At 45.1% G+C, this 16,146-nt stretch overlaps 1 protein-coding gene across 1 annotated transcript in view; it reads left to right on the top strand.

Moving 5' to 3' along the window:
• The window catches only part of LOC121285705 (seizure 6-like protein), a 247,482-nt gene that overhangs the window by 28,147 nt on the left and 203,189 nt on the right, over nucleotides 1-16,146 (top strand). The window contains exon 4 of the mRNA XM_041202396.1: nucleotides 8,890-9,082. Within this exon, the coding sequence (XP_041058330.1) occupies nucleotides 8,890-9,082 (193 nt within the window). The remainder of the gene's footprint in view (nucleotides 1-8,889; nucleotides 9,083-16,146) is intronic.

The following is a 16,146-nucleotide window of genomic DNA, read 5'->3' as shown; positions in this document are numbered from 1 at the left end:
ACTGTAGCGGTTGAAGAATATGGCTCATCACCACCTTCTCAAGGACAATTAAGGATGGACAATACATGCTGGCCCAGCCAGCAATGTCCACATCCCATGGATGAATAAATAAAACAAAGAGACCCTGTATTCAAAGGAGGATAATATGATGGAGGTCACTTCCACACCTTCATGAGGTCAAATAACTTTGCCTTTCTGTATCCACCCCCCTAATATATAAGTCTCAAACTGGGAACTCCCCAGAGTCCTTTTCAGGGAGGCTGCTTCAGTCAGACAAACAAACAAATAATGATTTAAACATTAATCCAAGCCCCAAATACTCTTCAAACAGAGAAAACTAATTGGAGGAAAACAGCAGGATTTGAGCACATGAGGATCAATTAATTGCACTGAAAGATTGGAAAAAATTACACTGAAGATAAATAACAACAGCAACTTTTTTTAATTGCACTTTTAACATAACGAAATGTCACAAAGCGCTCCAGGAGCATTATAAAACAATGTATGACACCAAGCCACATAAGGGGATATTAAGTCAGACGTTCAAAAGCTTGGTCAAAGAGTAGATTTTAGGGAATGTCTTAAAGGAGGCACGTGAGACAGAGGGTGGAGTAGGGTAGGGAGGGTATTCCAGAGCTTGCAACCAAGGCAACTGAAGACATGAGGCAGAATTTTACAGCCCCATTTTGGTGGGGACAGGATCATAAAATGCGGCGGGCTGTTAGAAATCCCATTGACGACAGCGGCAATGTGAAATCCCGCTGCCGTAAAATTCTGCCCATGATCACCAATACTGGAGTGATTATTATTGGGAATGCACAAAAGGCCAGAATTAGAGGAATACAGGTAGCCCAGGTGGCGTGGGGTTGATGGAGATTACAGAGACAGTGATGTGTGAGGCTGTAGACAGATCTGAAAGCAAGGATGAGAAGTTTAAAATCAAGATTTTGCTTGATTGGGAACCCATGTAGGCCAGCGAGCACTGGGGCGATATGGGAATGGGACCCGCTGTGAGTTAAGACACAGGCAGAGCTCTGGATGTCCTCAATTTTACGGAAGTTAAAGGTGGGAGACCATACAGCAATGTGCATGAATAGTTGAGCCTGGAGGTAACGAAGGCATGAATGAAGGTTTCAGCAGCAAATAAGTTGGGGCATAGTCAAAATCAGACGATATTGCGGAGGTGGAAATAGGAGGCCTTAGTGATGGTACATATGACCAGAAGCTCGTCTCGGGATCAAATGTGACATCAAAGTTGAGAACAGCTGAGCTTAATAGCAGACTGTTGCCAAGCAGAGGGAGTAATCAATAATAAATAATCAAACTTTCTTTCTCCTTTATTTTCCCTCTGCATGAATTGGGAATATATCAAAGTACTAGCAATGAAACAGAAATGATTTATTCCATGATTAGATCTGAGGCATAACTTCAGGACAGATATGCATGGCAACATAGCTATTCCTTAGGAAATCCTTCATAACAGTAACAATTAGTGACATCATGCATTGAGCTTCCACCCTTGCAGTCAGCGTCAAATGAAGGGTTTCATTTTCCAAGAACTCTTCGTGAATGTCAAAATTAGAGCACGATTTCCCAACAGTTTTCTTTAAAAAAAAAATGACTAGTTGAAAGGAATTGACATAAGGCAACGAGTAACAAAAAGATTCCTTAATCAATGTAGTGATAGCAAGCATATCTTCCCCTCCCCACCCTCCATTGCAACCTGGTCCACTCTCCCATCACCAAAATACCCGCTCCCCTTTCTGATTAGGCACTTTACAGCTCTCTGGACTCCAAGTTGATTTCAATAATTTCAGATCAGAATCACTCCTCCTATTTTCTCAGGCAACAGATGCTGTTGATGATTCTGTTCTTGCCATTTACACCTCTTCTAGACCCATCGTTTGTTTTCTTTCTTTGTCCCATTACCACCCGCTTTAAGCCTTGTGACATCACCCCTTTTATCATTCAATCCCGCCTGCCTTCCACCCTATCACACATGTTCCCTCCTGTTCCTTCCCACCACCACCGCCCCCCCCCCCCCAACCCCCTTATCCTCCCCAAAGAAAGCAGGACAGATTTGCTCAAGTCAGTGGACAGGAAGCCAGGGAGATTTTTCCGCTGGCCCTTCCGTGAGCAGAAACCAGTACTTAAAGCAGCTTTCGTCTCACGCCTTGCCAGACTTGAAAAGAACCTTTCCTCGGAGTGGTGGCCAGATAGAATTTTTTCAGCCCAGGCACCAATCTGTTGCATGCAAATGGCTCCCACTGTATTTGGACAAATCTTATCCAGTACGTTTCAGTCATCATCCTGAAGTGCTGCCATATGCTTTGGCATTATCTGTTTGGCTAATTATCAAACTAATGAAGTGTCTCATCCACGATGGCCACTTAACCACACCGCTAATGTCAAGACGAGGAGCTGCAAGAGAAACGATTACAGACTTAAATAAGTGTACAGCTTCCGAAATTGTAACCGTTACAGGAAATCTTTCATTTGCAGTGCGGATTCTTATGCACAAGCTCAGCATTTCTGTGCCTCTAGTTAAAATGTCATCCAACATACAGGCCCCAGTAAAATATTAAAGGCTATATCATGCCCTTAAGTAAGGCCTAGACTCAAAACATTACCTACAATTTAGCAGCACTATCACACTGTAGTAACTCTGCCAATCACAGAAACCATGCTGGGGTTGTTACTCAAACATAACAGCCGCTTAGAGACATTCTACCTTTCCCTTCTCCAAATGTGACAGCTGACGATTTGACATATTTCTGCTGAAGACAGATAGTCATTGTTGCTATTGTTTTCTAAGCCCTTTGGTGCTAAACCCTGCATCTTTTTTTTCTCTCTCTGCACTTTACACTGATGAGGAAATGAGGCCTGAAAATGTTGTAAAAGTTCCATGGGAATCAGCTGAAAGTTCTGTTCTTATTTTTCCTCCTTAATGCGCTGAAGATCAGCATTCGGGGAGTTGGAGCCTCTAAGTGTTATCCACCATGCGAAGAAGCTGATGCACACGGTTCTTCCTTTATCACATGTAGCAGAAAGAAAAGAGAAAGGACTTGCATTTTCAAAGCGCTTTTCGTGACCTCAGGACATCCCAAAATGCTTTACAGCCAATGAAGTACTCTTCAAGTGTAGTCACTGTTATAATGTAGGATACGCAGCAGCCAATTTGCACAAAGCAAACTCCCACTAACAGCAATGGGATAATGAGCAGACAATCACAGACAAACTGACAAATGACCGGTGTTTCGGTGATGTTCACTGAGGGATAAATGTTTACCGGGACACCAGGGAATAACTCCCCTACTCCGCTTCAAAATAGTGCCTTGGGATCTTTCACATCCCCGCAAACAAGCAGAAGGGGCTTTCGTTTAACATCCCATTCAAAAGACAGCAGCTCCCGCGGAGCAGTGCTGAGAGGCTGTCGGCCTTGATATTTGCGCTCAAGCCCCAGGAAAGAACTTTCCCCCCCATCGGGGGGATTGTGCGGGGGTGGGTGGGAGCGAGCGCGAATCCGATCGGCGCCGCCCAATTGGGTCCGCGCCGCCATTTTACGTGGGAGGGCCAATTAAGGCCCACCCAGCGTGATGCACACCCAGAAGCGCTGAGCGCTCCCTATGCAGGCAGGGGTTGGGGGGGGCGGGGGTGGATTCCCTGAGTCGGGGGCCTACGCGCGAAAGAGGTTGGACGGGCGGCATTCTTAACAACTTTAATTAATTTAATAATGACCTTGATAGGCCTTTGACAGTTCGGTGGGAGCGCAGCTGAAGCGCCCGCCAAACTGACAATCCAAATGATGCGCGGTGACCCCAGGACACATGCCCGACATCAACCGCGCATCATGTTACGGGTCAGCGAGCAGTCCCCGCCCCCGCTCGCCGACAGGAAAATTCAACCCCTAGAGTAGGGCTTGAACCCAGAACTTACTGACTGAGAGGCAAGAGTGCAACCAATTGAGCCACCGCTGGCACCTTACAATAAGATCATTTGAAGTGTAGTTGCTGTTGCAGTCTGGGAAATAGCAAATGCTGACAGTATGCACACCGACACCATCTGTAGACTAACCTGGACATGTTTCCCCCATCCCCGAATTAGGCTCCCAGGCCCAGATTTTCACTCCTGGGTCGGATGCGCAGAGACAGGAGAATTCCTGGCCTTTAAACATGGTGGCCCGCACTCCGATTTTCATTTCAGGGCACAGGTTGGATTAGAATTCGGGCCCGCCACGCCCAGGAAAAGCGCAGAGACCATCAGGTATGGAAGTGGGCTGGACTCCGACACTTTGCTCAATTTAATAAAAACTGATTAAAACAAAAACAGCCCTCCACCCTCACCCCCTCCCCAGCCCACACCTTCCCCATTCCCCATCCATGCAACCTATATTATCTCACATTACCCAGCCCTCGAGGCTCCTCATATCCCCTATTCCAACCCATGCCCCCTCTACCCACCACCCTGGCCCTCATAGCCTCAATGACGCCCCCCCGCCCCACACTTGCATGGCCCTTAATAGCATCTATGCCAACTTAGTGCCAATTTATGTTAACCCATGCTCCCACCCACCACCCTTTGCCCTTACCCCCTCCATGCCTACACACCTAATACCCACCATGCGCAAAGCTCAGGAGCCATGCTGCATAAATAAAGTTATGTATCTATTGATGATGTCACTATTTTTAAAAAAAACGCTTTCACTGATTAAAAAAAACATTAAATACACAGAAGCTCTTCAACTAATCTCTTATGAAAACAGGTATAGCCACTTGGAGCTGTCAGTCAAACTGCTCACTCAACAAGCACCCCACTGTGACACTGTTGGTTTGTAAAATCAGTCAGTTGCTGCACAAATCCTATAATGATAACCCTCAGGTTTACTCCGACAGAGTGAAATATCAAACACTGATTTTTTTTTAAAGTCCAAACTGGTTTTTAATTTTAAAGCCCAGCAGAGTTAAATACACTCACAGCTTTGACAGTTCCAATGGGGAGAATTATCTCCCCGTGGAGGGGGCGGTGGGGGGGGTGTCTGAATGGGACCGGCCGCGGGCGGACGGGCAGCCGATCGCTGCTCGTGATTGGCTGGGCGCCGCCATTTTACGTGGGCGGGCCGATATAAGGCCCGCCCAGCGTGACCCGCACCCGGAAGTGCTGAGCGCTCCCTGTGGCAATGGGGAGAGGCTGAGCCGGGGCCTACCAATGCGTGCGAAGGAGCACAGAAATCTCCGCGCCTCAGGGAGTTTGATTTCATTATCGAAAAGTGGATAAAATATATTTTTTTTAATTATTTGGACATGTCCCCCTTGTGTGACAGAGTCACATGAGCCTGGACATGTCTATGAATTTTATTTAAAAATTTTTATTAAAGTTTAAAAGGCTTCATGAAGCCTCATCCCGCCCGTGGATGAGGTTCCTTGAAAAATGCGAAGGCCGCCTGGGCTTTCTGCCTGCCCACCAGCCTTAGCCGTGTTAATTGTTTTAATTGCTATTTGAATTGACTTAAAAAGGCCCTTGACAGCTCGGGGGGTGCCCAGCTGACTCCGGTGCACGCCCGCCGATCTAAAGATCTGAATGACGCGCGGTGATGTCATTTTACACGTCGGCGAGCGGGACCCGCCCCCACACATCAGCCAGAAGTTTCAGGGTTTTGACAGTTCTTTTTCAGCTTTGACAGTTCCAATTAGTTTATGCACTTTTTACGCACTATCATATTTACTTTTAACCATCCCAAAGGGCACCTTACCTCTTTCAAAGGTATCCCGGGACCATATCAAAGGGGTACCTTACCTCTCCAAAGGAGTACCCTGGCTATCCAGATGAATCCACCAAGCTCAGACCTCCTCTTACCCTGGGTTAATCTGTACACGTTGGGTTTGACGCTCCCGGTCGACCAAAATCCCACTTCAGTGGAGGCAGCTGGTGATTTAAATGGCCGGCTGCCTCCATAAACCACATATACGTGAACCCCAGCCTGACCTCAAGTCCCGCCCCCACAAAAATAGAAAGCGTCATGTTCAGGAGCAGGACTTAGGATTTCCGAATTGTCCACCATTTCCGCCAGGATGGAGATTCTCTCTGTCCTGTTGAAAATCTGGGCCTCAGTTTACCAATTAACCCATCACTGGTCACACAGATAGGCCTTGAAATTACAATTTGTGAATATTAGCATAAAATACTTAATGCATGAAATTCATTTGTCCTTTATTTAAATAGACGGATTAAAATAGACAAATTAATGCTGGTGTGAAACATACAGACAGACGAATCTCAAAGGAATGCAATGAATCTATAGAAACATATATCACAGAGCATAGTTTCAATGCAATATTCCAAGGTCAGCGGCAGAAGTTGAACATATCTCACTCCTCCAGCACATTACCAGTGACTGGATCAGTCTGGGAATGAAGAGGAGTAATCCTGCCTACCAAACTGTAAATCCATAGAGCAATATTCTGCCCACTCTGCTCTACAAGGCTAGGACTGCGTACCAGTGTCATGCCAAGAAGCCCAGCAGCTTTCATTTGAGCTGCCTTTGGAAGATCAGATGGCAGTCCAAGCAGCCACATCATACTGAGACAGTCACCGCTGGTCACGAGGCCAGAATGCCTGACACTCGCTTACCAAAACGAATCTTCCATGGAGGGCTCGAGTCTGGGGTGCACTCTCATGGTGGTCAAAGGAAGCACTACAGGGACATTCTGAAGGTTCCCCTTAGGAGTTCTGGTATCGACCCCGAGTCCTGGAAGAAGCTCGCCCAGGACCGCTGCACCTGGCGCAACCAAATAAAGGATGTTGCAACCTCCAGTTGAAAGCAAGAGCACCTCAGAGGCAGAGAGAATGCGCAAGGAGAGGAAACTCCAATCTGGAAATTCATCCAAAACTCAGACATCTGCGGTATCCTGTCCTATCCACAGCAGAACCTTCTGTGCACAGATCAGCCTTAACAGCCACCTACATGCCCACCGGAACCCTACCAAACACCGAAGATGATGAACATGGTCATTTTTACCACAAAGGACAAACAAAATTTTCCAATAGAACATAAACGATATTAAGCTGAATGCTCCAAATGCCCATGCCTGATACAGAGCCTTACCTTTGCTGTCCTTCCTGGTATCCATATCAGGAGTTTGGAAGCCCATAATTTCCCATTGCAGTGGATGTCAAATCTATGCTCTGCACTTGTGCGATCCCAATACACACACACCTGGAGGCAAGGCTCCACACCAGGCTTATATGTACTCAGAAGGTGGACCTAATAGATCCTTCCATAGTAGATTGTCAGGAAAAATTTGAACAACAAGTCCACAATGATATTTTAATTCACTCTATTTCTAAAATGTCAAAATAGTGGAGTGTAGATAAGAACTTCTAGTTGAAGTGCAAATCATTTAAATTCTTCAAAGGTATCCACTCAAAATGATTGTATCAAATTAACTGGCCCCATGTAAGATTGCTTGCTGTTGGGAATAATTTAGAATACTCTAAACAGTTATTGCAATTATTCATTTGTTACTATCTCTTTCTTTGGTGGTAAAATCTGCTTCTACAAAAAGACAACTTAGGTGTTTTTTTAAATCTTTAAAATCAAATTGAAAGTGTCGCTCTTTTTTATGTTAAAAAAATAAAGATTAGAAGCCGCCAGGCAAAGTTGATTGAACTGCAAACTGGTCAAGCAAAAGAAACATTGAGTTCAATATTATCAGGGTTTTAGCAGGTGCCGAGGGCCTTGATGACATATTAATTGCTCATTAGCATTCCTTTCAATCATCTCCATTGATTGTATCTTTGTGGTGCCTTCAAAGGACTTTAAATTTCATGTTCAAACTTCCATGGGCAGATTTAAGTGCTTTAATGTGGAAAAAATTCCCGTGCATGTTAAAGGCTCACAGAAGAGAAAACCAACCTGCTCTATCCATAAGGTATGTTGGTTGCCAATAAACCATAAGAAGCAGCTTACTACCAATAGTCCATCTGTAAATAATTAGCTTAGCCTGTGCACATTGATTTGGCAACGTACTATTTTGGTCCACAATATACAACTTGCAAATGCAGATCGCAGTTCAGCATTTGAGAGTTTAGGTTGATAGTTGAACAAATATCGCTTCTGACATATCACATGTACTTGAGACGGTAAAGCTTTGTTAGAATGATTTCAATTTGCGTGTAATGTGTTGGAATGGCTTCATTCATAGCTGGCAAGAACCTCTTCCTTTGAGGGTGGCAACAACTCAACTGACCAATCCCTAGGCATGGAAATCTGGAGGGTGGGGGGGTGGTGCGGGGGGCAGATCAGAAGTCAAGCCTTTGGCCTCTTGGCTAAGAAGGAAATTTAGACTCAGAGGGTGGAATTTTTACAGGCATGGGGAGGCACGTTTGGGGAGTTCAAAACCCTCAAAATGAAATTGAGTTGGGATCCCAATATCATCCTGCCCTTTTTTGGGTTTCTTCCTTGATTGGTCAAGAAACCCAGAAGCAGGATGCGAATGCCACACCTCAGTTAAAGAGCCTCGGCAAAGCAGGGTGTAGACTCCAATAGGTTCCTGATCCGCTGAAAGTCCTGCTGTTTCAGCAGGGAAGAAGTTGTGAAAGTTTCTCCTAAAGCATGTGGTGCAATCTGGTAAGGAAGTCAGACACAGGAGGTGAGGGCTCACTGCTGAAGGTTAGTCCACCAGTTTTAGAGAAATTCCTGGTCAGGAAGTGTCATTAGCCTGCAGACAGACAGCTTAGATAGATCCATCTTATGATGAACATTTCAAAACATTTTAAAATTTGTCAGTCATACCTGATTGGTAAACGCTAACATGCCTCTTCTCAATCTCACTGGCGTGTTCATCAATCCAGCTTCTGGTTAGTGAGAAATCGTGTTGTCTTTCATTTCAGGTTAAGACTCTGAATCTCTCTGAGGGGGAGCAGCTCTCCATCCGTGGATTGGAAGAGGACAACTGGGTTGTTTTAGCTAACCAAATGCTTCTGGTTGAAGGCCAGGTGATCCGAAGCCCAACCAACACAATTTCAGTGCTTTTTCGCTCATTCCAATATGGAGGTATTGGGACATTTCAACTCCATTATCAGGGTAAGTAATAAGCCATGCAGTTCTGGAATCCGTTGGTCAAAGCTATAGCTTATGTGAAATGCACCGTTGTGTTCTGTATGGATGTACAGGGTCCAATCTCTGGAAAGTCAAGATATTAAGGATCTCATTTTCAGAGAAGAATTGTTTTGCTACATAAATTGTCCAGTCTTTCAACCTAATTATTTCAATGGATTAATTTGGGCCTTTGGTCTTTCAGGCATAATATATGAATGAAGGGAAGATTATCCAGTTGAAAAAATGCGATGGAAATTCAACTTTTCCATCATTCCTGCATGTTCAAAGAAATATTTTTTTTTAATGTTTTGTAAAACCCAGAAGGACATTGTGCAACAACATTCAACAACTTTAGCATATTACACAGGGTAAAGTTCCATTTTCTTAGGAAAGAGAGTGTTGTAGAGCTGACAGGTTCTGCTGCCTTTATATTTATTTTACACAAGGTCACAGGAAGGATACAAGTGAGGACTGCCATTTGATCCACCTTGACTCATCCATCTAGAAAGATCCTGCTGTTCCCCCATTACAGTATCTGACTGTTTGCTTAAATGCCGATGGGATTTCTGCCCCCACGATTGTTTACTATCTCATACACTCTCATACGATCATCTCTTAGTTCACCCCTTTCAGAGCTGGAAACGCCAGGTCTGTTTCAGCTTTTCTTCATTTCTCAACTTCCTGATATATGGGGCCTGATTGCAAAAAGTTGGTCAGCATGCCGATTTGCAGGCACCATTCTGCCCCCTGACCATGTTCCTGATGGTGGGATCACCCGCAAGCAATGTGTAGTAAATTACGTGGGGAGACCGGAATTTTCCAATCAGCCTGCCGGTGTCAGGAACTGGGCCACCTGCCTGGAGGTAGCCTCCCGGCAGCAGACCGGGGACCAGTGCTTCAGGCAGGCTTTGAGGCCTTCCCCATCTAACTGGCCACAGTTGCAGCTACTGACTGTCCTTCCCCCTCCACAATGGAGTCCTGGCTGCTGACACCATTTTTAAAAAATTTGAAACTTTTATAATGTGTAGAAAGGGTGCCTCAAAATGGAGGCACCTTCTCTCCCTTTACCCGAACTGCAGGCTTCACCCCATTTCATGCTGGAGAGTCATCTGATCACTGTCCAGCTCCAAGAGCCCACCCACTGTCCTCGAGTGGATGGTGAGCCCACCTGCTGGCTACTAATTTGCCAACTCAGGGAAAATCACTGCCAGGTAACCGGTTTCCCAAGCAGTGCGGGGTCTTGACCCCCCAACCCCCACCCCCATTTGACCCAAAAGACAAAATCCTGCCTGTGGAATCAGTTTCCTTATTTATGAACCATGTTGAGGGTCTGAATATCTCTCTTTTGTCATGACAAGAACTAGACAGAGAACTTAAGGTATCATCTGACCAAAGCACTGAATAGTGATCGCATGACTTTCTCTGAGCTGCGCTCCACTGTTTTGGCTATATGCTTCAATAGTCTTTCATTTTATTATTGTTGCTGCACAGTGATTGGGCAAGAGCATTAAGTCTACAACTTGATTTCTGGATCTCTTTCAACTTTGTCTTGAGCTATTCCAAATCCATCCCTGGTTTCTTACCCAATCTTTCTTCACATGAGCAGCACTTTGTATTTGTTCATAATAATTTTTGTCTGCCATTTATCTACTTGTTTACCTATTCTTTCTAACTCACTTTGCTGTCCCGTTCCAGGTCATTGATCTAAACCATTGATCTAAACCATTAATGTAAATTAGAAACAGATGGGGTTCCTGCTCAGCACCCAGTACTTAGCTCCTTCCTGACGTAACTCATACAAGCGTACATAATAAGCATACAAATTAGTAGTAGGAGTAGGTTATTCAGCCCCTCAGACTTGCTCTGCCATTTGATAAGATCATGGCTGATCTGATTGTGGCCTCTACTTCCCTATCTACCCCTTAAATCCTTTGACCCCCTTGTCAGTCAAGAATCTATCCAACTCAGCTTTAAACATGTTCAATGACCCTACTTCTGCTGTTCTTTGGTGAAGAGAGTACCACAGACTAATGACCCTCTGAGAGAAACAAATTCCCCTCATCTCTGTCTTAAACAGGAGGCCCCTTATTTCTTAACTGTGTCCCTGGGTTCTAGTCTATCCCATAAGAGGAAACGTCCTTTCAGCATCCACCCTGTCAAGTCCTCTCAGGTTCCTATCTGTTGTAATAAGATCACTTCTCCTTCTTCTTATCTCCAGTGGATACAGGCCCAGCCCATCCAACCTGTTCTCATATGGTAATCCCTTCATCCCAGGGATCAGTTAAGTGAACCTTTTCTACACTGCTTCTAGTACAATTATATCCTTTCTTAATTTTGGAGCCCAAAACTGTACACAATACTCCTGATGTGGTCTCACCAATGCCCTATACAATTGTAGCAAAGCTTCCCTACTTCTATATTCCATTCCACTTTCAATAAATGACAATATTCCATTTGCCTTCCTAATCACTTGCTGTACTTGCATGCCAACTTTTTGTGATTCATGTACCAGCATACCCAGCTCCCTTTGTATCTAAGAGTTCTGCAAGCTCTCTCTCCATTTAAATAATTTGCTGCTTTCCTATTCTTCCTGCCAAAGTGGACAAGTTCACACTTCACATATTTCACTCCATCTGCCACATTTTTCGCCCACTCACTTAACCCTATCTATATCCCTTTGCAGATTCCTTTTGTCCTCTTCACAACTTACTTTCCTACCTACCTTTGTGTCATCAGCAAATTTAGCAATCATACATTTAGTCCCTTTATCCAAGTCATTGATATAAATTGTAAATAGTTGAGGCCCCAGTACTGGTCCTTGTAGCAATCCACTTATCGTATCTTGCCAACCCAAAAATGATCAACTTATCCTACTCTGTTTCCTCTTAGCTAGCCAGTCCTCTATCCATACTAACATGTTATCCCCTGCACCATGTGCTCTTATTTTGTGTACTAACCTTTGATGTGGCACCTTGTCAAATGCCTTCTGGAAGCCCAAGAACACTACATCTACAGGTTCCCCTTTATCCATGTTGTTTGTTACTTCCTTAAAGAACGCTAATAAATTAGTCAAACATGATTTCCCTTTCATAAAGCCATGTTGACTCTGCCTGATTGCATTAAGATTTTCTAAGTACCCAGCTGTAACATCCTTAATAATAGATTCCAGAATTTTCCATATGGTTACAATAACTGGCCTGTAACTTCCTGTTTTCTGCCTCCCTCTTTTCTTGAGTAGAGGAGTTACATTCACTATCTTTCAATCTGATGGGACATTTCCAGAATCTAGAGAATTTTTGAATGTTAAAACCAATAAATCTACTATTTCAGCAGTTATTTCTTTTAAGACCCTCCTCTAACCAATTTAGGTTCATCTCTAAATTCACACCATTTTTATGCTTAATAGTCTCTTGTGCACAATATTTTGGAAGTTAAGTTGTACCATGTTGTTGCATTCCTCACTGTCCACTTGGAAAGCCATTTCCTCAAAAAAAGGCCAGAGGTTGGTCAGTCACTATCTTTGCCTTCTGAATCTACATTGACAATTGTTTATTAGGTTATTAACATGCAGGTAGTCCCTCAGTGTATACCTGACAATTAACTGCATTATATGGTCAGCCTAATAAGTCAATCTGTTTATCTCCCTCTTTGAAAGTGGATAACACCTTAGCCTGTTTCCAATCTATTGGTACCTCTCTTGTGCATTTGACTCCTTCATTATGACTGGCAATGCCTTTCAAATGTCATCCATTGTCTCTCTTAATACTCTCCATTTTTCTTCATTCTTTCACGCGATGTGGGCATCACTGGCCCGGCCAGCATTTATGGCCCATCCCTAATGGCCTTGGAGAAGGTGGTGGTGAGCTGCTTTCTTGAACCTCTGCAGTCCGTATGGTGCAGGTAACTCACAGTGCTTGGGAAGTTTTTTTGAGCCCTTTTAGTCTGCTTAGAACCTCCATGTGATCGTGTTCCTGCGCCCACCTCATCCAATGGCCACTCGCCCACAGTAAATGCATACCCCTTGACATCTTTATCATGCCAAAATGCTTTGAGGTTAGTTTGGGGTCCACTCACTGAGAGCGCTTCACCTGCACTATGGGTTGTTGAGTAGCAACCACTTCAGATCCTCCGTAGCAGAGACTCCTACAAGTCTCAGTCTTAGATGGCCTTAATATTAGTGCAAGACCGTGATCCATCATTGTGGACACCCCAGCCAAGGTAAACCTCTTTCCTGCATGGACCCTGCAGAGCCCTGATAGAGCTGCTGATGCTCTACATGGATAGCCTCACAGTCCTCGGCATGGTCCAGTGCACAGGCCCATTCTACTCTCTCTCACCTCATGCACTAAAACCCCAGTCCTTCAAAGATGTCCAATGCACTTTGGTTGCAAACTCTTCAAGCAAGGGCCGCTGCCACCCTTGATGAGGAAATGAGCAGGCCAAGCAAATCACCATGTGAGGCCTCACAAAGCCTTCAAACAACTGCACATACACCTCTTTAATCCTACACTCAATCCTCCTTGCCGTCAAGGCTAACTTGCCCATTGGCTCCTTACGTCTCGCCTTCACCTATATGTTGGCTCAAAATGACGAATCACCAAGGATGGGCAGTAATGATTGGATGTACCCATGACAGCTTTCTCCAAACATGTAGGGAAGCCTCTGGTTTTCTATCGTTAAAAAGACAATGTAGAGTTTCACTCTTTCAACCCTGAAACTGCATCTACAGTGTTCCTTGCCACTCACCTGGCCTGTTTAACTCCCCTTCAGTACTGCTTGCAACCACCCACATCTCACATCAGGGCAACAACAGCAGGAGATGCATTGACCACCCAGCACACACTGCAGAGACATCATGTTCAGAGATAAGACCATGGTGAGCTGCAAGTAAAAGAAGCCGAACACATCGCAAGCCAGAGCCACAACATCAGACGGAGCGTGGACGGAGTCCTCCAGCCTTCAGTCCAGTCTGTGCATGGCCTATGGTATCTCTGCCTGATGTTGCCCCCTTGTCTGTCTCTGCATCCCAACGTGTCTCCTAGGGCTGAGTCCAGACGCTCGACATCTGCATGGGGCTGAGCAGGGGCCTGGTCTCCAGCAATCCTTCGAGTGCCAGGGACTTTGGCTGTCACTTCCTCCGCCAGCTGTGGACCCGTGTCAGTGATGTGTTCACAAGGTTATGGCTCCGAGCCTACGCTAGAATGTTCACCTACCGAGATGAATGTATCCACGCTGGTGGAGGGTGCAGGTGGATGCCGTGACGGTATGGCCTCCGAGGTTCCTGAAACATCCTCCTCGGAAGTAGGGTTGGGGCTGTTTCAGCGGCTGGTCTCCCTTCTTGACCTCCCCCCTTTTCTTGCTGGTACTTGGAATTGAGAGAAGATTGTGTGGATGTCGAAGCAGTCTCCCTTATTAAAGCAATATCTCACTCAGCCGCTACAGCTGACAACTGCAGACTGGAGGCATCCTCACTGACTTCCTAAGGGAGTCCTATCTCGCCTTCAGTACAGACATGGTCCTGCTTCTCCCGGGCTCAGTGGCCTCATCCTCGAAAAGGGTGAGGATTTGAATGTCCAGAATGCTACCTCTGGTTTTGGCCCGTTCCCTCTTACTATGGACATTTTTATCCGCAGTGAGACAGATGGATTGAGTGTCATCCCAAAGGGTGCATGAGCATACGAACATACGACCAAGAAGCAGAAGTAGGCCATTCGGCCCCTCGAGCCTGCTCCGCCATTTAATAAGATGGCTGACCTGATAGTAACCTCACATCTGCAACCCGCCTACCCCCGATAACCTATTACCCCCTTGCTGACCAAGAACCTATCCACCTCTGCCTTAAAAATATTCAAAGACTCTGGAACACTCTTCTAGAAAAGACGATGGAAGCAAAGACTTACGACCCTCTTGAGAGAAAAATTTTTTGCCTCATCTCGGTTTTAAATGGGTGAACCCTTATTTTTAAAACAGTGACCCTTAGTTCTAGATTCTCCCACAAGAGGACACACCCTTTCCACATCCATCCTGTCAGTTCAGGATCACGCACGCCTAGGGCAGCTCCTGAGTCCTCTCCAGTTAAGTGATTAACAAGCAAGATGCCCTGCAACTGAAAGAACTTTAAGAGTATGAAGTAACTGGCACACATTCAGTGCACAGGTGCCAGCTACTGTTGAGTCCTGCAACCCAAACTCCTGTCTGACACCCCTGTGCACTCACACACTTACACTGCCTGGTGCCCTTACGAGTGCCAATTTTGCAATGTGTAGACGATGCCACTTACCCTGGCGGAGAGCAGCTAATCATTCACCCCTTTTCTGCACTGCTGGGCACTTCTCCTGTAGGCCCCATGGGTGCCTTTTAAGTATAACACCTGGACCTTTGACCCCCATGAGGGGTTATAGTGGGGATAATGACTTATTGCCTGCCCCCACCGTGAGACTTGGCAAGAGCCTTGTGGACGCATAGGTAGTGAGCTGATCAGCGCAAGATGCCGCGTGGTCAGCTGTTCCACTCCCCAGTGGGAATCTCTCTCACTTCCGTGCCCACCACCAAATTCCAGAATGGAAGATTCTGGCCAACGTGCTTTGGTCTTCCCAATATTTAATTGCACACATTAGTTTAGTTACAGATTTTGTAAGAAATCTGAGAGGAAGTTTGAAAACAGGAGCATTGATAGCCTTGGATAGGATCGGCTTAGTCATTTCCATATTTCTTGCTTGCTTGAGGCCAGAGCTATGGATTAACAGACAAATTGGATTAGAGAGTTATCATTTCTGCTGTCCAATGTGAATTGATTCTCACCGACACTGAATGCGCGCTCTGATCATTTCTATCAGTTACCATCCATCTTATTGAGTACAGCACCTTCTTTTCAAAGTATAATCCCTGTCCCTTTTCAATGTATGAAAACCCAATTATTCTAGAAAATGTTGAATTTTCTCCTGTTTGCCGCATCCTATTTGCTCTACAGGAAAAGAAACAGCTAATTTTCCTTTTGCTTTATTCACACCAGAAGGCATCATGATAATCAACTCAAAATTATTGACACT

The sequence above is a fragment of the Carcharodon carcharias genome, chromosome 13 (genome assembly GCF_017639515.1).
Source record: "Carcharodon carcharias isolate sCarCar2 chromosome 13, sCarCar2.pri, whole genome shotgun sequence".
NCBI lineage: Eukaryota > Metazoa > Chordata > Chondrichthyes > Lamniformes > Lamnidae > Carcharodon > Carcharodon carcharias.
The sequence above is the reverse complement of the archived record's forward strand: the minus strand, read 5'-3'. Positions and strand labels throughout refer to the sequence as shown.